The following is a 22121-nucleotide window of genomic DNA, read 5'->3' as shown; positions in this document are numbered from 1 at the left end:
ACTTTAAATGAATGCTCTGCTATAGCTGGAGTAAGACTCGCTCCAGCTGAACTTGGGCTGGATTTGCCCTAGGAGCTCCAAATGTCGTTTGTACTCTTCTGTCTCCCCAAGAAGCCCACTTTGAGACTTCTGGCTTATTGTGGCACAAAGCCACACTCGCTACAGAACAAACACAAATCCATCACTAGGAGATACCTCGTAAGTCCTATTTCATTATCTTTTTATATTAGAACACTCGCATCATCTCGACAAATCCTTCTCAAGAAAATATAAAGCGTATCACACTGTTTTAGCAATCCTTTATTGAAGATAACAAGTTGGTTATGTTCACTGTATTGTATGAAACATCACAATATCATACTGGGAAGGTACTATCAGTACAGGGTTGGACCAGAGCGGACAGTCTGAACAATAAACCATTTTGCATTCTTCATTCCCTAGCTTTTAACAACCCCCCAAAAAAACCAGTAAAGGGACAAATACCTGTTAACATCATCATTTAGAACACTTTAACTTACAAGGCTAAAATCTAATGAATAAATAAAATATACTGTGGCAATAATCCTCTCTAGACAAAAAAAAAAAAACGGAAAAAGAGAGAAAAAAAAAGAAAGAAAAAAAATACACAGTGAATCAAATGATGGGGAAAGCTGCCCTTCGGCACCAGTATGAAAGGAGCGTGTGGTTTTTACAGACTCACCATGGGGATAAAGTTACAGAAAAATACCATGAATTCCATTTCACACAAAACCAGTTGATGACTGTCATTAGCTTAAAACTACACACAAGGGCAATTACATCCTCGCTGAAACACAGTTTAAACAAATAGGAAAATGTTTACAAGGCATCCACAGCATGTAAATCATGTACAGATGGATACATTCATTGTTTCCCCTCCCCAATAGCTTTTATTTTAGATAAATACTTTACTCTTCCCCATTTTCAGCATTTACTGGACTCATTACATGCACAACTCAAAAGTCAGAAAAAAAGTCAAGGTTATTGCAAAAATAGAATTAAACTAAGAATCTTCAAGTACCTTACATGACAGCCACTCTGTACCATGCCCATTGCTTATAAAATGAAAGGTCATTGAACCCATGAAAATATCTCTAATATTTTCTTAATTTAAAATAGATAATTTTAAGTGTATTTATAGTAATCTCAAAGTGATAATTTGAACTTCGAAAATAATGCAAACAATTAAAAATTATACCCATATTACACGACTTCTGTCTGTATCTTAAGCTGAAAAAAAAAAAATCAAAAAACTATAGAAAACCACGTATAGAACAAAAAATAATCACAATTTACATTATAATAAAGGCAAATTTTCAGCAATTTTTTTTCTTTTTCTTAAAAAACCTGCAGCTGTGAGAGATGTCAAAGCAAGTCACTACTAACTATAAATTCATCAGTTTGGTTCTTTTAAAAGATCTTTCTCTAGCAAGAGTTTAAGGGTGTGTTGTACACATGCGTAAAATCCTTACTGGTTTTAGATGCCTAAATCTTCATATACTATTGCCAAATACACTTATCTTGAAGCAAGCAGTAGGCAACGTATCACAATTTGGACACCGCAGGGAAACCTAACGGCCTGGTAATACAGGTAAAACTGGAAACTTAAAAAACCCACAAAAATAAAAATACACATCTGATAGCGTATTGCCCAATTGAAATCATTTCCAAGCCACAGAGCTGCAAAGCCTTCCGACTCGGCAGAGTGAAATGAGTCACGTCTCCAACAGTTACTTGCTCTCTCTCATGCTTGTGTGTTGCACATCTCATTTAGCCATAGTGTATCTTCAGAGTACACCCACAATCCCGTGCACCTCAGGTACGTGTACCCATCTGCTGAGAGAATCATTCCTTCTTTCCTTTTTAGGGCCAAAGTTCATTACAGATGTAATCAGTGTGCCTGAGGCTGGTAAAAATACTGTAGTACAGGCAATGCTAAGAGTGGCAATATCAGAAAACACAAAAATGAACAAATGATGGAAAATTCTAATATCTTTCTGCCCATTTCACAAAATGTTGGAAATCCACCAGAATTTTTCCCTTGTATTGAAGAAAACAGATTTAAAAGTTTTTTCCCCCTTTCAGAATCAAAAGCATTTTAGTAGATTTGTAAGGCTACCACGGATCTTCTAGATCTCCAGCACCCTACAGGAAAAGAAGAGGAGAAATATTACTACTCACCAAGACAAATGAAAACATTTTGTTGCACTTTGGATTTCAGTGGCATAATGAAGGAGAATAGTGTAAGACAGATGACATTTTCCTTTTTTTTTCCATACCTGCCCACTTCCACACACAAACATTCTCTGCTCTTCAACTTCATGAGGGAATTTACTTTTAGAAAACATGAATGCAGTAAAGTTATTATGGCAGAAAGACTTAAACACAAGTATCATCTGAAACTGTTCTAAATCATAGCTATCAACAGATACTACATCTATGGACTACATGAAAAAAATAGATCTATAAAATACTAAGGAACTCAGCTCTTCAGGCATTCCTGGTCCACAAGAAATTCCCAGAGGCTCTTTTTCATTATGGCAATGAAATCTGTACCTATTTTGGAGAACGATATTTTTGTGCAAGTGTTACATTATGAACTCACCACTGACCCAAGAATTCCGGATTTGGTTTATTAGCAGATTATTTACCACCAAAGTAAACTCCCAGCATTATCACTGATCTATTCAAATATATGGTCTGTGTACACATATGTGCTGCGCATTGAAAGACACAGAAAAGATTTGGCAGAGGGGCAAACCTGGGTAGAAGAGCCAGTTTATTCGTTTATATGGATGATGTTTAACTTGAACCTGAGAAATGCTGCCCAAATACAGGAATATGACGAATGTGCCAAACCCAAAATTACTCAAATATTTGTAGAAGCTACCGAACATCAGGAGCTAATATTCGAAGCTATGAAAAGTTCCACATCAGGTCATAACAATCACATTTCAAAGGAAGTTTATTACTTGCTTAAAAGAGTCAATATGCATACAGATTATTCCACAGCATATTCTTTATTTTCAGTTGAACACAAATTCTTAGAACTTGGCACTAGGCACTAAATCTAAGTACATTTGCATTTCTGGATATATGGTATGCTACAACTTGGGAGGTAATAATACATTCGGTCTGGAAAAATTGCTATTTATAATCAACAGTGGATACAATCTAAATTGAAAAAAAAATCAAACACATTTAATGAAGAGTAAGTGACAACCTAAAACTTAACAGCTTTTGTAATTTAGCTGTATTATAAACTATACACAATTCAAATACAAACATGCAGTATATGATACTGGGGAAAAAAAACCACCCTGACGAAATCGTATAATTCAATTATTTGCACAAAAGATACAATTAAGATGTGAATGACTTTACATTTTGCTAACATATACCATCAAAACTAGTATGTAAAAATGTAATTAGAAGAAAAAGTGTTAAAATTTATTTTTGCATGAGAATGGTAGATTCCTGTTGCTGGTGTCACAGGATTAAAAAAAATTCATCAGAACCTCAGATGGGAACTTAGCTGCTTGCTACACAACGTAAGATGCAATTGCTATAATATACCATAGTGGGTAAACTTCTAAGGAAAAAAAGAGCTTAGTATGAACAATCTATACAAATAACTAAAGTAAAACCAAACAGACTTCTAGGATAGATGTGACAAATGTTGAGACATAAACAAAGGAAGATAGGCCAAGTGAAGCGAAGCGTTAAATCCACTACGTAAAACGTTATGTCTGTTTGTCACTCAGCTCATTCATCCCTGAATCTTCGCTTGAGCTCTGTATTTCAGCAAGGAGATTCCCAGATTCTGTGTGAGTGTCTGGTACGGAGTCACTGGGTCCAGCATGAGTATCTGAAGTAGATGCTGCAGCTGATTCAGCAGTGCACTCTTCTCCCTGCATTTTAGCTAGCCTGTAACTAGTCAGCATCTCTTCCAGGAGGTGGCGGTAGTTCCCCCTATGATTAATTCTCATTTGCCTGAGTGCTTCCACCAATTTTCCCTGCGTTCCACTTTCCTCGGCTTCGCCAGGGTCCTTTTTTTAAGATTCAAGACCCCAGAAAAATCAGCAGTTAAACTAGAATATTTTCTAACGACATTAAAAACAAAACAAAACCCGAGCAAAACAAAAACCACCCCAAACCCCACCAACCCCACCAAAAAACCCCACCCAAACCCGCAACTTTTCCAATTGAGAAAACATCAGCTTTGCTCACTTCGAATACAAACCACCTTATTGGCAACATACACCTCAGATGTCTCTCTTATACAACACAAGAGCTTAAGAAATGATATCCACTAACCCAGCATTTTTAATAACTCCAATTTATTTTGAGCCAGACAGTGTCGAGGCGGTAGCTCCTCCCAGTTAACTACATCTTGATTCAAATTGTCTTTTGATGAACCTAGCTCACATTCCCCACAACTCTGGTCAGTTGTCAGTGAAAAATTTGTCAAGGTAAGCTTCTTTAGCCATCAGGTCAATACATTTAATGGTGAATTTCTGCACAGCCAATAGCAACACAGTCCTGTGAAAAGCTTACTGAAGAGAGGAGGTAACTCTACTGCTAGCAGTTTAGTTGAAGCATCACATCAAAACAAGTGCTCACGAAAGTTTTAGGAAACAATCCCCGATTTCTGCATGCATGATTGCTGCCACAAAAGAAACAAGCAGCTATCAGCACCAGGAGTGGCGGTGTTTGAATACAAGGCACTACTTTTGGCAGTTATCGTTTATAAAAGTTAACAGAACAGTTACATAAAGTCAAACCTAATAACCTACAGCACCGAATCCGAGTAACAGCACTGATTAAGGAATGGGGGTCTCCTCTGCAAGCCACCTATTTGGCTACAAGCCTTCAACTGAAAAAAACTGGCAATAGATGTGCACATCTATTACAGGGCTGTGACACTGATACTAGGTATTTTAACTTCCAAGGGCTAAAGTGGTATCGTTGCTTAGAGGGAATAATACATTTTAAGTTATTAATACCTAGCAAGTTATCAAGCTAGACAAATGGACCTGTATCACTGGAAGCTGGCACATTCTGCAATACATTAGAGGCAAAATCCAGACTGCCTTATTTTCATGCTGACCTTATTTTATTGTCTTCTAGACCAAAAGCTTCATGAACTACAAGTATTGCAGCCACTCACTTACAAGCTTAGCTGCAGTATTAAGACAATCTCTTGGGTTCAATAAGATTTTGGATGCTCTAATGTTGTTGGAATCGAAGCCCCGAGATTCATTAACACAGTCTCAGTTAAAAAATGGACAATTTAACCACAAAAATGAGTGTTACTGCATATAATGCTATCCTTCTAAGTTTATACTTGTTTCAACTGTTGTTTGCAGGTCTTAGAGATGTTTGACTCCCATGTACTAGCATCTTCACGTTCAGAGAGCTCTCCAAGAGCCCAGTGAGGAGAAGCAAGTTAAAGGAGTTAGTTTTAATATATGAAGCGGGACTGTTTCAATGTCCCACGAGCACAAACCTCAGTGAAAACTCAGGGCATAAAGATTAATCTACAGATGTATCCCACATCTTAGGTTTTGACAAAAGGATACTATTTATGCATTTATCTAGCTAATATCAAACAAGGCAGTGGAGCTGGAGTTCCAGTTTTTTTAAAGTTCAGAGAACATCTAAAGTCTATAGTTGCTCCATCCCATCAGTTTTGCTCCAAGACTGGCATTAGCAAACATACACTCTAAATCCCCGTATTTCACAAGATTCACAGCTTTAAAAATTCTGCTGGCAGACTGAAGTGAAAACTTTTGCTCCCTTACAACACTGAAGCGTAAAAGCAGAAAGCAATGTAATAGCAGCCCTGAGACTCCTAAACAATACAAGTGGTAGTAGGAGTGCATGCTATCTTGTGCTTCCCTCATCTTAGCAGATTCCCTCATTGTCTCAGCAGACAAAAAAAAAACCCACAGGCAACAGTGAGACAGAAACTGCCTCTCTGATATACTATACATTATCAATACACTATAACACGGTTCTCTCTCTAATGATGCGTGGCCAGAACAGGTCCCTGAAAAGTATGATTTCTGTGCAAGTTACTATTTGTCTTCTTTTATGTGCTAATTCATCTTAGTGCTGCTGACCACAAAACCAAGAATAAATTTGTGCTAGCTATATTTGACAAGAGCATTCACAACTTGTACACAAGTTCTGCTCTGTTAAATTATGTATATACTAAAACGGGCTACTATGTATTAGGGACAGGATTTACAATATTTGAAGATGCAAGAATTTTGTCCAGTAATATTATCTGTAGCAGCCCTTAATGACATGTGATTTGATTTATCAAAGTGTACAGTATTAGTAAAGGCAAGGGATAAACATGACTGGTTTCAAACAAGATGCTCAAACACAGCTTTAAGCAAATGCCACTGAAACTATTAACACAGCCACTGAAATTCTGACATTATTCCTTGTACCTAACTGGATAGTAATGTCTTAGTTTTAGGAATATATATATATATATATATATATATATATAAATTCAATTTAAATAAGGTCAAAGTAGAGCCAATAGAGAAAGAGTAATATTTAAATAAGTTAACTAGAGCAAAGACTCAGTGGTATCAGAGTGGCAACAACTGTTTAGCTATTTAGAAGTTCTTTTATATTTCCTTTTAAGATCTGAAAACACCAAGCCCCAACACGTAACAGGTATCTAGGATTTCACTTGCACTTGTAAAAGCAACAGGCACCACATTTATAGCAGAAGTCTCTGCTCAAACACTGCTCTTTGTGAGCCCAATGCAGGGCACTCTCCAGCCCTGGATTTACAAAATACTTTTAACTCTGCTGAGATGCCTAAAAGAAAACATGAATGCTGTACCCTGAAGCCACACTAATGATCTCTGCTTACTGCTGTGGTCAGGATTCTTTCACTTCCCAGTGTCTCACTTTACACTTTATCTCAAGGATTTAAGCTTTATCTCAAGGATTCTCAAGAAAATGTGCATGTGAAGAACTGGAAGAAGTTACCACTCACAATCACTGTCTTGGATGACAAAGAAAACTCTAAGCAAAACACTAGAATCTTTACAGTGCTGAGAAAAAAGCAAAGCTAATCTAGAATATACTACCTTGGTTTTAATTTATATACTAAGAACTTACTTTGTAAAGCTATTATGATCCAGTTCACAGTAATTCACGGTAAGTAGTTTAATTGTTCAATGCTAAAAAGTATACTCTTTAGAAGGAAGATATTCTCAGCTGCAAAAGTCAATGTGGTTGGTTTGGGTTTTGGTTTTATGGGTTTTAGTGGTGTTTTAAAAACTTTTTACTCACAGAAATACTTCAGCAATTAATTACATGATGATTTTGTCAAAGTAAAAATAAATGGTTCTAGCCTTTATAAAATCATCAGGTGAAGATGAGTGTCACAGGCAGACTTTACAGTTAGTAGCAGCAGCATTCTACAGGAGAATAATGGGTAACTACACATAGGGAAGGATTCTTCAGCGCAAGCCTGCACCTTTATGCTCTGCAGACTCAGCATCTGTGTCTGTAGCTCCTAATTTTCTGCATGAAGCCCCGCTCTTGCTTCGTACTAGTTTAGACATGGGCATTACTAGTTAAGATTTTGGTCTCAGTTGGAAATGTCATTATTAGCACGTCCTTGTATGTTTCCTTCTTACCTTTGCTTACTGTTTAAATGTGAGATGCGTAGCAACATTATCACAGTGTGTAGATACTGTGGGGAGTCTGACGTTGAGTAACTGAACAGATTCCTTCCCTTTCACCCCTCCACCCTGCGCACTAGAGTATTCAGTTCAAAAGACTAAGAGATCATGACATATACATTTGGAACTGAGTAAGACTAGCAAGGAAGTCATGCTTTCATCACCTCAGAGATGAGGCCCACTAAAGTCATCCATTTCAAGGACAGTAAGACAGCAATTCCAACTTGTTGGAAAAGTGCAAAAAGGAACTGCATCCTTCACCCACTCTCAAGACAACTATCCAGGGATTCTAATGGCAATAAAGGTCAAAGCTATTAATGGTAATAAGGGTTAAAGATATATTCCTTTATGAGTAACTTGCATATTTAGTTCAGTTACTTCATTTTATTAAATTATAACCGATGATGTACAAAAATTTCATGGAAGTAGCCAATACACAAAAAGGATGCTGTACTGGATGTTAGGACTTTTAGCAAGCTTGCATGGCTATTGAAAAGTAAATCTGGACTTAGAAAAGTTGCATCATAAATGCAACTATGGCATATGACAGTTCTAGAAAGTTACCTTCAGACAAACCTGTTTTATCTTAAAAGCAAGCGAACAACAAGAGCTTATAAAACCTATGCCATAATCATCAAATGAGCCACTTTCACCAATAACTTGACCCCATGAACAGAAACAAAGCTATGGGTAAATATGGAAAGTAGTAACAGGCTGACAGAGGTGCAGAGTTTCCTGAAGGACTAAAGAAGCTGAAAAGAGGAAAATTTTGTCTAGCTTGTCTGGGGGTACTGCTGGACAATTTGTTGAAAGTTAAATGAGAAATGTAAACTCTATCACTTTCAAACTAAAACCCAAAACAAACACCCCCCCAAAAAAAACCCCCAGCAACAACAAAAACAACCCACCAAACAAACCCCCACCCCAAAATAAAAATGTTAGAAATGTCTTCTCTATTTGTAGTTTAACAGAAGAGTGTCCCCCCCATGTATACAAGCTTTCTAACTGAACAGAATAAACCAAACACAAGTAGGCAACAGAAGATGACTGTGAGAAAAACACAACTGTGGTGAGACTGCAGAGTCACAATCTCAAGGCACACAACTGATCATTTCAAAGTATTTAAAATACAAGTTGACATCGCCCCATTCATTGCAATGACTGCCTGACTGAGGACCTTGTAGCCATCTCACAAGATGAAAAAATGACAAAGGATTTACTAGAAATCAAATGGATATCCTCACATTAATTTACATAAACCATACAGGAAATGGAACATATGCACAAGCAGTGGTGGTTTTTATCAGCTCTTCAGTTTTCCAATGATTATTTTCTTCAAATTAACCACAACTAATACGAACACCAATTATTAATCTTTATGCTAATATTAATAACCACCTAATAATCAGGATTAAAATTAAACTGTATTTCAACATGCTATTTAACATCCAGACTACTGGGAACTGGGCAGAAGAATATAAGCCATTTTAGAAATCAGAACTGAAGTAAACTAAAAGCCCTTTATGCTTTTCTCAGGCCACTGCACATGGGATATTTAAAGATAGTGTAAACTCTACAGGAGTAGTCAATATTAGTCTTTTATTTTCAGTGTACCAAAGTCTTCCACATTTACAGAAGACAACAGGAAGTGTGTCTGCCCCTTCTTCTAATAGATTTCTAGACAGCAGGCATAATAGCTAGTTAAATAATGAATATGCTGACCATAATTTTTTTTACAATAGAAAAACCTGTAATTTAGAAACCCCCTGCATTGTTGCCTCACAGGTTGGGCTGAAAAAGCACCAATGTTTTAAAAGTCTTTTAGAATTGGGTGTCAGTTCACTGTCTTTTTGAGGATGAAGTCTGTACCAGATCCATCCAAAACAAGGTCAAAATGAACTGTATGCTAAAATACATATTTTCTGTTTATAATCCTTTATTGGCAGTGATGTACACTGCTGCTTAATGCATGAAACTACTTTGGTGTTCTCATGACCGAAACGGTGTAGCAATCAAAACGGGAACTTACCCCCTCATTCTCTCTGTGTGGATTCAGCCTACTATACACAGCTTCAATAATATTACGCCTAAAAAGAGAAGTTCAAAAAATTAAGCACAAGAAAGGATTTCAAAATATTAAGAATTTAAAAAGTTTGAGCACAGTAACAACTGCAAAGTGTTTAAGACGTTTCGCCTTTAACCTGCCTCTTATTAAGATGAAGCCTGCTCTTAGTGCCTTTACTCACTTTTAATATGATGTGTGGGGACTTAGCAGTAAGTTAGGATTTGTGAAGACTAAGCAAGGCAAAACATTTTCTTACTCTCCCCTCCCCATGGTCTACCATCTACCTCTTTACATCTTCAGAAGCTCCAGCATAGTCAAATTTTGCCAAGAGTAACCCTTAAATGTGTATTTTACTTGAAATAAAATTATTCATACTTCATGTTTTTTTCTTCCCTTATTTCTGGATGTGGAACTTGAAGACAGATGGGGTTTTCCCCATTTGTATTACATATCTCTAGGTTACTACTGGCCATGAACTTTTTAAGTGCTGTGTTCAGAGTATACAACGTCTGAGATGCATTGTCCAGTGTCTATTCATGCTGTAGAAATTAAACCCCAAATGCCATTAGGTAAAAACTGAAAAACAAACCCTGAAGTATAAACAGACTTCTGAGAGGGAAAAAGGTTATGTCTGTACACGATACAATCAAAGTTACTGGCACCTTCAAGAAAAAAAGAACTGCTAAGTGAACTAGGGTTCTCAAGTCTGGAGGTGGCCAAGATCTATACAAACTATGTCTTACAGAATGTGGATAAACACTGTTGACTCTTCCAAAGACCACAAGGGCATCAGATTAAGACAGTAGCAAGAGTTTCAAAAAGTACAGTGATGGCTCTTGATGCAACAGAACTTTCCACCTCAGAACACCAAGGATGCTAAAAGCTTGCTGAGACTCCTTCTGAACATATTTTAACTTACTGGAAAAGATCAGAAAGCACCTCAGCTGTAAGAAGCTGGAAACTGAGTAACGAAAGGAGAAGTTTTATATCCTTCCCATGGCACCTACTTTCAGCTATCCTGTGGCTAGGACACAGAGCTAAAACAATCCTTGGTCTGATCTGTATGTCTATGTTCTTATGTTTACAGCAAGGAAGCACAAAGCATGTTCAAAACAGAAGAGTTCAGGTTTTGAATGTGATGTTGCAAGTATGTCCACTCTGAGACAAAGCAATAAATCAGGCCATCTCAGTATCTAGTGTCCAGCACCAGAATGTATTTTTCCAGTCATGATCCAACATTTTAAACTGTGTTTATTAAAATATTCAGAACTCTAGGAGATGGTTTATGGAGCAGTGAATGCACGGGACAGTGCATCAGATCTCTCAGGATGGATCTCACATCAGTTCAAGTCAACACTTTAAGAAGAAATCTAGAAGGCATGGCTGAGCTAGTATCAGATCCATTGACACTGGTGGAAGATTTTCCTAGAGAAAAGAAACAATCCTTTTGCAGGTGATACAGAAAAGGGCTCTCTCAGTTTAACTGCACATTTAGTGACAGAGGAATGGCACAATTCTGACCTAATATCTGTACTACGGAGAGCAAAGGCACCTCACACCATTGTACCAGAAAACACCTCCACAGTCCAAGCAAGGCTGCCACAGAAGCAGCAGACAGCCACTGCAAAAGTTCTGAATCAGAGTTAAAACTCAGGCTCTTGGGAATTCTCCTATCTTTTCAATTCACTTTTTCTTTGAACAGTGTATTTCTCCGTACCGTCCTTTGATGGAAAAACTCAGGACCTCCTGTCTCAAAATATGAGGCAGTAAGAACTCTCTCAAAAGAAGCTGCATGCATACCTCCCAAAGTCAGTTTTCTGTAATGCAGAACTTAAGTCAAAATTGAGGGAAAGGCATCAAAAGGCAAATTCTGAACCTAAGCCCATTTAAAACGTAACATGGTCAACAAATGAAAACAGGATTATATATATGGGTTCCAGAATAATGAAGCAGTACATGCTGCAGTTATTAATGAGCTAAACAACAAAACACACCAAGTCATTCAGCAGTTGCGAGGCGCTAAGAAGAACAGAAGAATAACAGGCACACCACAACTTTCCTGAATGCCTGGAGCGCATACACAAGTGAAGAAAAAGGACCAAAACACACAGGAACTTTCAATGCTAGAAAGAAAAATTATCATGGCAAACAGTGCTCATTAATAAGAACACACAATGAAAATGGATGTATACAGAAATGCTCAGGGGACAGGATCTTATGTTTGGAAAAACACAAAGATTCCAAAAGGAACATGACTTATGCCAGGGAGCAAATAATGGGTTCCACTGTTTGGGGAATTCTAGATCAACAGTTGCTTATGCAATCCCAAATTCTGTTCTTTAAAACGCTTAAATGATAGGTTGCTAGAACATTACCACTAGCCTCTCCAGAAAACCAATGTCATTTCTGAATGTTTATTCCAGTTATGTTTTAAAAGGTATATGCTAGTTTAATATTCTTGCTTATCTAACATTCAGTTTAAGACTAAACAAAGAAAAACAGTTTGCGTACAAGAATGTATGCAGAGCAAACAAGCATCAGCCCAAACTTGTAATGGACACTAGGTGGTAAAGGAAACATGACATCACAAAAACTGAGCTGGTATTTCAATATTCTGGTTACATTATTGAGAGTTCTTAACAAATGTAAAGCAGTAAAAAGACAAGAATAAATATTTTTATTTTTTTTAATGGCCATATGGAAATAGTAAATCAGTATGTTATGTACCAGAATATGATAAACCTGTTTCCTCTTACCAGTCTGGAATAGGAATGGTGACGCAAACGTTTATGTAACACAAAAGGTAAACTGGCTTCAAATATGAAGCCCAACTTTTTTCTTTGAGTATACCTGTTACAATAAGAAAAGCTTTAACACATTTAAATGAAAATATTTGTTTCAGTGAACTCAACAATTCAAGCAATTCCAGCAATGTACTCACTTGCCAGCTAAACCACCTCCTGGTGGTAAATTAGGGATATTCTCCGCCGTTAAAATACGAATAACATGAGCAAGATCAGGCATTCCTTCTTCACCCGATTTTTCCATAATTTCTAATTTAAAAACAGAAGAAGTCCTTAGATTACTGCATTAATACCACCCATTCCTAAAGACACTGAAATACAAGATACTATCACTATTTAACAGAGACATTATGAAAGAGTTACATGTAAATAGGAAAACATTCTTTACTTTTTAGGTACACAGACTTTGCATGGTGGAACAGATCTATTCAAATCCATAGCCTGCCTTTCCTGTATGCTTCTAGCCATTCTCTTTCAGAGAATGTCAGAAGCAGACTACGACTTGGATGAAGTAGCAGCTTGTTTTCAGAGGCCGTTTCAATTACCTTCCTGTTGCATTACAATACATACTCAGAAGTTACATGCCATAAAGCCAATGCTTCCCTGGAATTCAGTCCTACTTCACTGAGATTAATACCTTGTATTCGCAAAGGCCTGAATCTTCCATGCATAAACACTAAGATCATCACACATATCAAGTGGCATATATAATGGTCTATTATCGCTCATGTGGTCAAAACAGAATATAGAACTGAGGATGGATAATTAATAATACAGTATTCAAAGCAGAAGCAGCATGAAAATCCAGTGCTAGGAAGTTCATCTGCCTTGGGAAAGAACTGCCTAAACTTAAGTAAATCTTCACATGTTCTTATTCATCAAAGCTGCTGTAAGGCGCACTTACATTAGCTGCACATATATTGACATTGGTATAAGAGTACCAGTCATCAGCCTCTAGTCATTCAACTACTACTACCATAGCAGAAAAAGGTTCACTAAGTTATCTACACACTGTAGCTGTATGTATGTGTCACATTTTTAAGAATGACTTTTTTCTGACAATCAGCTACATCAATGAATGGAGTGCTATTTCCTGTAGGCATCGTTCTAGATTAAAGTTCTGTTTGAGCCACAAAAGAACTAAAAAGAACAAATGAAGTATCAACCTAAATAAACTTCAGTCATGTTGTATCTTGGCTACTATCCAAAGGTAAACAAATACCTTAAAATTCCTTACAGTCTATTGATTAGATTCTGGATGCCTGATTTGGAGCCTGCAACCGAAGTCAGAAGAAGCTACAATTTAAGTTGCTGAAGTTAGCAGAAAAGTGTATCACCAACCTACTTTAAGTTCTACATTTCAGATTTCCTGGGATTTGAACCTCTCATCATGCCTATCCCCTACCTAGAAAGCAAGTGATACACAGGCTTCTCTTGGGACTACTGAAAACAACAAAGTGCTTGCAAGGTACTCACTCTGTATCAGGAAAGCCCCCCTCCCCACAAAGCAATTCTCTTAGTATAGTTTTACTGCTCTGTAACAAATAAGGTACTGTCTTCTAAACCCAACTTAAAAGTCCGTACCATAAACTGTCTGCAATGAATAAACTACCACTGGAAGTTAATAAACATTCTTCCATGAAACCTTAAGTATATTATCACACATCCATCCATTAAGAATGAATCATGGCTAGCAACGGAAGTGACAACTGTATAGGTATGCTTGCATCGTAGTATTTTGATCACTTCTTCCACACACATTCACATAAACCTGCCACAAGTCATTGCATCCTTTTGTGCTGTTCTACCTAGTTAGAAGTAGACTATACCACTATAATGCAATTTTGCTGACTCACATCTCACAGAAAGTGTCTTGTGCATGTACTGCTTTTTATACCAGGAGCACATCTGGTTCTGTACATACCAAAAGTAAGCAACTAGCAAGAATGAATAAGAAGAAAGGAAAGGCTACAGAAGTAAGCAATTACTAAATATTGGTGCAAGTATAAGATTTTTTGATCTTCTTAAAAAGGAATTAAAGCAATCATGACTAAGGATTACTGCATAACCCTGGTACTGGAAGCTTTTACTTTGTACTGTGTAAACTTCTAGTTTATACTGCGTAACTACTACTCAGGCAGTGCCCAACTGAACCATGAGCATCTTCCATCTATTTCTAGAAGGTGCGCAATCAGGAATTCTAAGCTGACCATCTCCTAAAAAGGTTCCTAATAGAAAATTCGACAATAAAGCAAATGACCCAGCACGACCTTTTTTCATTACACATCAGTTAGCAGATCACACTGGGGATTTGTTTGACAAAGGCCACTAGAGAAAGAAACCAAATGTTTTTGGAAACTGATTTAGAGGCATTTACAAGGTTTTCACCATCATCCCTGCAATTAATTCTTATTCCATGAATGTACAAAACACAATTACAGAAACTTCTACATCTGCTAATTGCTAATATTAATTCATTGCTAATAGAATTCAGACACTTATGGAATCATTTCCTTATACTACTGTATATGTAAATCCATGAAAGTCCACTATGAAGTCTACCTTACTCCTTAAAATATATTTCACTAAAAGCTCAACACCTGACTATTTTGAAAATTCAATTTTATTTCCATTTTATATAATGCGAGTCCCCAACCAGACAGCGTCACAAGTTTTCTATGTTCCAGCATCCCCTTGGATTTCCAGCTATATTATGATAAATCAGTTTTATATACAGTATATCTTCCACCTTTTGACTCCTGTATTAACTGAGTGTTCATTTACTATTAAGACTGTTAACCTAAACAGAACACGTGCCCCTGTTTGGGGCATAACTGAACTACCATCCAACACACTTACATTACTGTAGAAATTAGCCGGCTAAGTGACTCAAGAAAGATGCAGGGCTGTGCTCACCATAATAAACGACTCCATTACAAGCTACTGACTACAACCTCATACATATTGTGGAATACTCTTGAACTGGCAGCTTTGGAATGCAGTTGTGCACATTCTGTCACCCTCAAGACCCAAACAAGCAGAAGAGCTTCAGTATATACACAGTTCTTACACTAGAAATCTCTGTAACCTATCACCTCCTGGGGTGGTTTTTTAATAACTGTTTAAAAAAAAAAAGGCAACTTTTTTTTTGTACTGAAACAGTAATTCCCTTTTCATAACTCTGGAAAGACCCTATGTAACTACTAATTCAACTCACTGTACGAATACACAGGATCTCAGCAGTCTGCTTAGGAACGTACAAAGACAGAGTGCAAATGTTACACATGGAAGTATTAAACTGCTTTTGAACACAGATTTTTTTATGTTTTAAAACAAACAACAGCATGTTTCAAACAATGCCCTTCTCTCCAAAGCCAGAGCTTAAAACACCCAAGTGCAGCAGCAAAAAAAAACCCTGCTGTCTAAAAGGTTTGATGGGTTAGTCCTGCCAGATTGAAATTTAACGGCCTCAAAAGAAGAGAAAAAACATTCCATGTTGAACAGTGTATGTTCATGAAGAACAAACACCACTGATCAACCTAAAATTGCTTCAGGAAGTCCTAAAGGATTTTATACTAAGTACCAATGTCGCCCTGATTTAAATTAGTCTCAGAAACAAGAGTATCTAAGAGAACTAATACCTTGTGGTTTTGACAACTTCTCCATCTTTGCAGCTTAGAATTTCTAAGGGCAGTTGTTTTTTTTCCCCTCCAGAATGTTTTTACTACAGGTCTAAATAGAACTGTTATTGGCTAGCAGCAGACTGAACATATTATGAGCTGCTAATTATTTACAGACACAGAAACACTGCTGTTCATGTGAAATTATTGCATGCAAAGTCCCGTAGTTGCCTTTTGCCAGGTACATCTAGTTGGGTATTTCAGACATTAGTAGATTTACTACAGATTCTCACTAAATGCAATCACTTGTAACTAAGCATACAGACTTAGCTCCCTAGCTTATCACATTCAGAGCTTCAAAACACATCAGGACTATAAATAAATAACAAACATACTTCCCTGAAAAAGAATATCCTAAGGTGTAAACCATATTTAGAATGCATCTAAACAAATGAAAAGAACTTTTAAACCTACTTTTTCAAAAGAATCCAACATATTTCCAAACGATTCTCCCCATGCTGCTTAGTAGTTTGAAACATTCTGTTAAAGGTTCTCTGTGTAATTTCTGAACTAGTTAACACTCAAGGCACAAACGTAAGGTAGAAATTGACTGTGCCAAAATGACAGCTTCATAGGACTTGTTATGAATGCAAGAGTTTGCTAGCAAATAGGTAAATATTTCAAGTTCTGAAGTCAGTCTCCTTTCTTTTCTCCACTTTTTGGCAGAATTCCCTCAAATATGCCCTCATTCCATGCCAAATGCTTGACATTTAAAGGCTTTGCACTCCGTCCAATAAGCAGAACACATAATGACACAGACAGCTCATGCGGGGTGGGGAGGAGGGAAATCAAGAAGAGCTGAAGCAACAGAAGTCCAAGCTTTGAAGCAATTTATTCCTCTGGAGCACTTAAGCTTAACAGTCCTTTAGAGTTCCATTTAGAATGGCTCTGCATCAGTTCAGCCTACAGACTCTCCACTTTTTTTTCCTGGCATGTGTAAAATTTGTTAAATATGACAATACAGCTAAAATACATTTCTGCCGAGAAGTTATTCTGATAAGTAGTAAATTACGCTATAAAACCGCACTGTTACACGCAAATGGTGCCTCCTACATCATTCTCAGTTAATTCAATCACTCTGATCAAAATTATTTGACAACTTGTATATTAATCTCCTTCAAGCTCACTTACGAAAGCAATAAAATACACGGCAGTTCAATACATTGAGAGGAGAGCCACCAAGAAGCTGGGAATACTAGCCAGTAAGCACTGAGAGCACACCTGACTGCTGTCAGCGCAGGTAACTGCTCCTGGCTCTCTCCCAGAGCCTATTAACAGCTCATGTACTCTTTTCAGACATAGGAAGATAACAGGTATTTATCTTAACTAGTGTCATCTAGGAAGCCTGGGATGAAAGCCAAGTTCTGAGAAACACACCTGGAGTTAGCATTTGAAGTGACCATTAGCTCTCTCTAATCTCAACAGAAACTACAAACATGCAAGCCATTTCAATTTAGATCCCATTTAAACAAGACAGAAAGACACCCCACGCAGCAGCACATTCATAGATATCCTGTATCCTTACCTGAAGGCCTTCTTATATATATTTAAAAATTAATGTTTGTTACATATCAACTATCTAGATTACTGGGACATTGGAGCAGATACAAAAAAAATTCCAAGTTCAACTCATTTGATTAAGAATGCAATAAAAAAAAATAGACAAAGAACATGAGTGATTTGTGCCTTTCACGGCTGCTTCACACAAATGAAAACTCAGTAGAGAGGATCTACAATAAGTGTCATTTCTAGCATTAACAGTAAGGTTGAGAATTTTGATACCAAAGTGACAAAACTAACAGCTGCCCACAGAAACCAGGTTACAGTGGCAGCATGTACATTTCCATGTCACTGTTGCATTTTACACTGAATTAGTGTTAAGGTAAGTTCTGCATGGTTGGCTGTGGGATTTTTGCTGTTGTACACTCTCAGAAGATTCCTGATTTCCTGAGACCTACAGTGCAGGATTACTTCTCACTCACCTCTCATGCTCCTTATTTGGATATCAACTACTTTCTAATGAAGGCACATCCAATCAGCCTTTTCAGTATCCATCACAGCATGTTAAAAAGCCAGTGGGTGACTCAGATACTCAAACTAAAACAAGAGAAACAGAAGTGGCACCTGTCTCCTATGTGATACTGCTGTAGTCCTGTATTAGTAATTCTCACCCAATAGGTATAAAGAGAAGAAAAGTAAGTATGGTATCTCTACAAATTACACACACCATGCCTATATGCCGGGAAAGTTTCCATCTCAACACTGAGAAAATCTGATCAGTCACACCTTCTTTGATAAAAAATGCTCAAACTCAAGCAGCCTGTAGCCAGAGCTGTGGCTGATGTTATTGAGACCTTGTTTCAGCCTCCAAATGGTGGCTTCATGCTGGTTCTGACCTGCAAAGTCTCAAACATCTTGGCACCCAAATTTAAAATTACTTTCAGGGAACTCTGATGAATAGTCCTGTAGACTGCCAATATCACGTTTTTCCATACAAACACATCACAAGCTTCATCAAGACAGCATTATTATAGCTAAGCTACTGGTCTCAGCACCTGGAACAAAAACGTCTAAGGCAGCCACCTAACTTACTATCCGTCTAGAAAGTGACCATCTCTTCATAACTCACAGCTGAACCAGGATCTGTTGATCCAGGCCAGGCCAGAAAGAAGTCAAGGGTACAAGTTATCTCAGCCAGCTTACTCTTCAGTAAACCCTTTCCTTTCTTGAATACTGCTGCTGTAATTTATAGCGCAAACAAATGGGTTAATAAGCTGCATCACCATAAGTGGGTGATAGTGCTTCAGTACTTTTCTCATGAGATCACAGAAGTTTAAAGCATCATAACAACAAGGCTTTCAAAGCCATTGATTGCTTCTCTCCAGTGATGCTACTTCGCAGTATTATCCTAGCAACATTTATAACAGCAAGACAAACTGTCCCAGAAACTCAGGTTTTTTCATGCCTGGGCTGCTTCTGCAAAAACACCTGTGCCAACATAAGAACAATACTAGAAAAAAAAAGCAAATCTTAAATATCAGCCCTGAAGTTCAGCCAATTCTACCAAAACTGAGCTATACCTGGATCACTAACATAACTGAGAAGATTCGAGATACCAGGAGACCGCTACCCATAGCTGTTGTCTGACCTTAGAACAGCCTTAATCAGTGACAAAAGAATATAAATTAGCAGCAACAGTTTGAAAGCCCCGTTTCAAATGTCAGTTTTTCTGACATTAAGAGCACTGCAGAGAAGGAATAAATAAACAAGGGCAAGCCTTTCATTCTTAGGTAAGCTAACTTTCTTTCAACTGTTTCTGCTTAAGGAAAGAAGTTGCATTCAAACTTTCAGACACCTAAAGAGTTATAAAATCAGTGACTAAATGAAACAGGTTAGGAATTCAGTTTAGTCCTCCATGAAACTTTCAGAGGATTACACATTTTTATTTACACATATACACACACAGGATAAGCATTCAGAATCTAAAGGGATGACTTTGATCATTTTGACCACTTTGATCATTTATACACCGCTAAGTTTTCATAGACGTGCATTTAGAAAAAGTTGCTGTAAAAAGTAACTCACAGGTGTGTTAAATAGAAGCAGTTAAAAAACCTTTAATAACTAGATGAGTAAGTTGTCCCTTCATGAAATCCCAGAACAGCTTTTTCTTTTTATCACTTCCACAAAAAAAGCAACAGGTATCACAGGAGTTCCTTTTAATATAAGCAAGACGTTGGCATTATCACAAATTACTTAGCTGATACAACACTCTGCAAGCTCAGTGGTTGCATTATGACCTGTAAAGATAGAAGTAAACCCCTAAAAGCTTTACTTCATAGCTCACATTAAGAAAATGCTTGCAGAATACCAGGATAAGCTAAACTTACAGCTTAAAACATTTTTCCTGACACAGAAAATATCATACCTATAACCAGGCCTGAATTTGACCCAACATACAGTGGCATGATGGCTTTTGGGGGTTTATTTTCATGTTCAAGAAGGTTATGACAGCATTTCTAGTGAACAAAATGAATTTCTTACCTTCAACCCGTGATTCCAAGTACTTATCCAACTCAGCATCTTTTTTCACTGCCTCATCTGAAACCTTAGGAGCATTTGAAAAACAAACTAGTACGATACTCATGTTATCACGACTCCCCTATATGACAAGGAAAAAAACAAGAGTTAGAATCTTGAGTCTCGTTGTATTTTTTTCTATTTTAGTCACATTTTCACTTGTTCCAAATACAGTACTGTGATACACCTGGGAAAGAAGAAACCTTGCAATAAAACTCTATTTTGATTAAAAAGAGCCTCCAAGTTTTCCAACTGAACTATTTGATAAAATGGATTTTACCGATTTCTACTGTACATCCTTTAAGTCTAAGATATTTAGTGGACTTACTTACATGTCAACCATCTAAAAATAGTATCAAAAAGACAGGTCAGAAATTTGACAGTTGTTTAATGTTACCTTAGGCCAAATTAAAAAAAAACAACTCCTGTCGCAAAATAAAAAGCAGAATCCTACACTACTAGAATAGTTAGCTACAGCTACTAATTTATTTCAGTTTGAGAGTGTCCATAGAAGACACTGTATTCATTAAAATCTGTTTATCAGAATGCACCTGTGTCATGTATTGCACCTTGAAGAAACTAAGTACAGAACTGTAATTCATTTAGTATGGCCAAGCTGACCTTACAGACTATCACATGCTCGGCAGTATCAGCCAACAGCTATTGTCAGATACTAATGTTAATGTCAGATCTTCACTAGTAAGCTCTGATGCCACTTTTCTGCTCATATTTAACTTTCAAAATTATAATCCACTGCCAAATTTAAAACCTCACTGTCTAAGTCTCTTACAAGGAGATTTACCAGAACTGTAATTTAGATTCCTGGTTTGAAATCAAGATCGTAACTTCTCCCCCCAACTTTTGGTAGAATTTTAAGTGCCACTGGTAACTGCATATTGTTTCTGTGTAAGCTCAGCTTCCTGGATAGTTCCTACGATCTTTTACAACAGCTCCTCCTCCTAAAGAAATTAAGTAGGAATCTGATATTACAATAAATTCCTTCAGAAGTACTCAGGAGTTATTCTACATTCCCTATTGTACCAAGCATATAGGAATACCTATCTTTTACAGCAGTTAATATCATATGGTACAACTCACATCCTGAAGACAGAGGACACCATTCTAATACCATCACAAACTGCAGAGATCCAGGATCTGACTTTATAAACATGAGGTCAGGGCTCAGTTTTACTGAAAGTATCCTAGTGTGATCACCCTTTAACAAGGCTGATCAAGTACTTGGTCAGAAAACCTACCCTTTAGCGTTAGAATTCCCAACGTTAATGTTTCCATTCAAATCACACATTTGGTCTGCGGCCTATTGAAGGAACTCTATTTGCCCTAGCAGGAGTTGCACTTTTCCGGGAATGCTAGAAATGGTATACCTACAAAACGTGTATAGACCGACTTGTAGTTGCTCTGAGCAAACTCAAAATTTGATGAGAAAGCTCAGATGCAGAAGTAGTGCTTCTCCACCTAAGCTACAACAATGAGTTGAGGACACCACTTCAGATGACAGATAAACCATATCTTGAAGAGGAGATTATGCAAACACTGGATTTATGCAAAGGATGGAAGCACTGCCCAACTTGAAAGAAAAGCAATAAGAAACCAACCTTGCACAGAATTCATTAATTTTTAAAAACCTTGTATTTAGAAACAAAGTTTAGATCTGGAAACATAAGCAAGTATTACTTGAGGAAATAACAAATCTTTATTTTTGCAATTGCCATCACCTCTTCAGGCACAAAGGATG

The 22121-nt window shown here is 37.2% G+C and overlaps 1 protein-coding gene and 1 long non-coding RNA gene across 5 annotated transcripts in view; both read right to left on the bottom strand.

Moving 5' to 3' along the window:
- Positions 1–282: 282 nt before the first annotated feature.
- PPM1B (protein phosphatase, Mg2+/Mn2+ dependent 1B) overlaps positions 283–22121 on the bottom strand; it is a 61154-nt gene continuing 39315 nt past the window's right edge. For 3 of the 4 annotated variants that reach the window (XM_062636986.1, XM_062636987.1, XM_062636985.1), the window contains 4 exons: positions 20330–20447; positions 12743–12854; positions 9766–9823; positions 2966–4067 (listed from right to left, as the gene is read on the bottom strand). In XM_062636986.1, coding sequence (XP_062492970.1) covers positions 3762–4067; positions 9766–9823; positions 12743–12854; positions 20330–20447 — 594 coding nt within the window. In that variant the 3' untranslated portion in view covers positions 2966–3761. Of the gene's footprint in view, positions 2164–2965; positions 4068–9765; positions 9824–12742; positions 12855–20329; positions 20448–22121 lie in introns of those variants that run through there. The other variant, XM_062636988.1, reaches the window with a different exon arrangement.
- LOC134173213 (uncharacterized) lies at positions 6544–8596 on the bottom strand. Its single transcript, XR_009968174.1, has 2 exons — positions 6917–8596; positions 6544–6852 (listed from the first exon to the last, which is right to left on the bottom strand). It is a non-coding gene; the product is annotated as an uncharacterized LOC134173213 (long non-coding RNA).

Source organism: Pezoporus occidentalis, unplaced genomic scaffold (assembly GCF_034315485.1).
Source record: "Pezoporus occidentalis ecotype Australia unplaced genomic scaffold, CSIRO_AGI_Poc_V1 ctg50, whole genome shotgun sequence".
Taxonomy (NCBI): Eukaryota; Metazoa; Chordata; class Aves; order Psittaciformes; family Psittacidae; genus Pezoporus; species Pezoporus occidentalis.
This window is presented reverse-complemented; position numbering and strand designations above follow the sequence as displayed.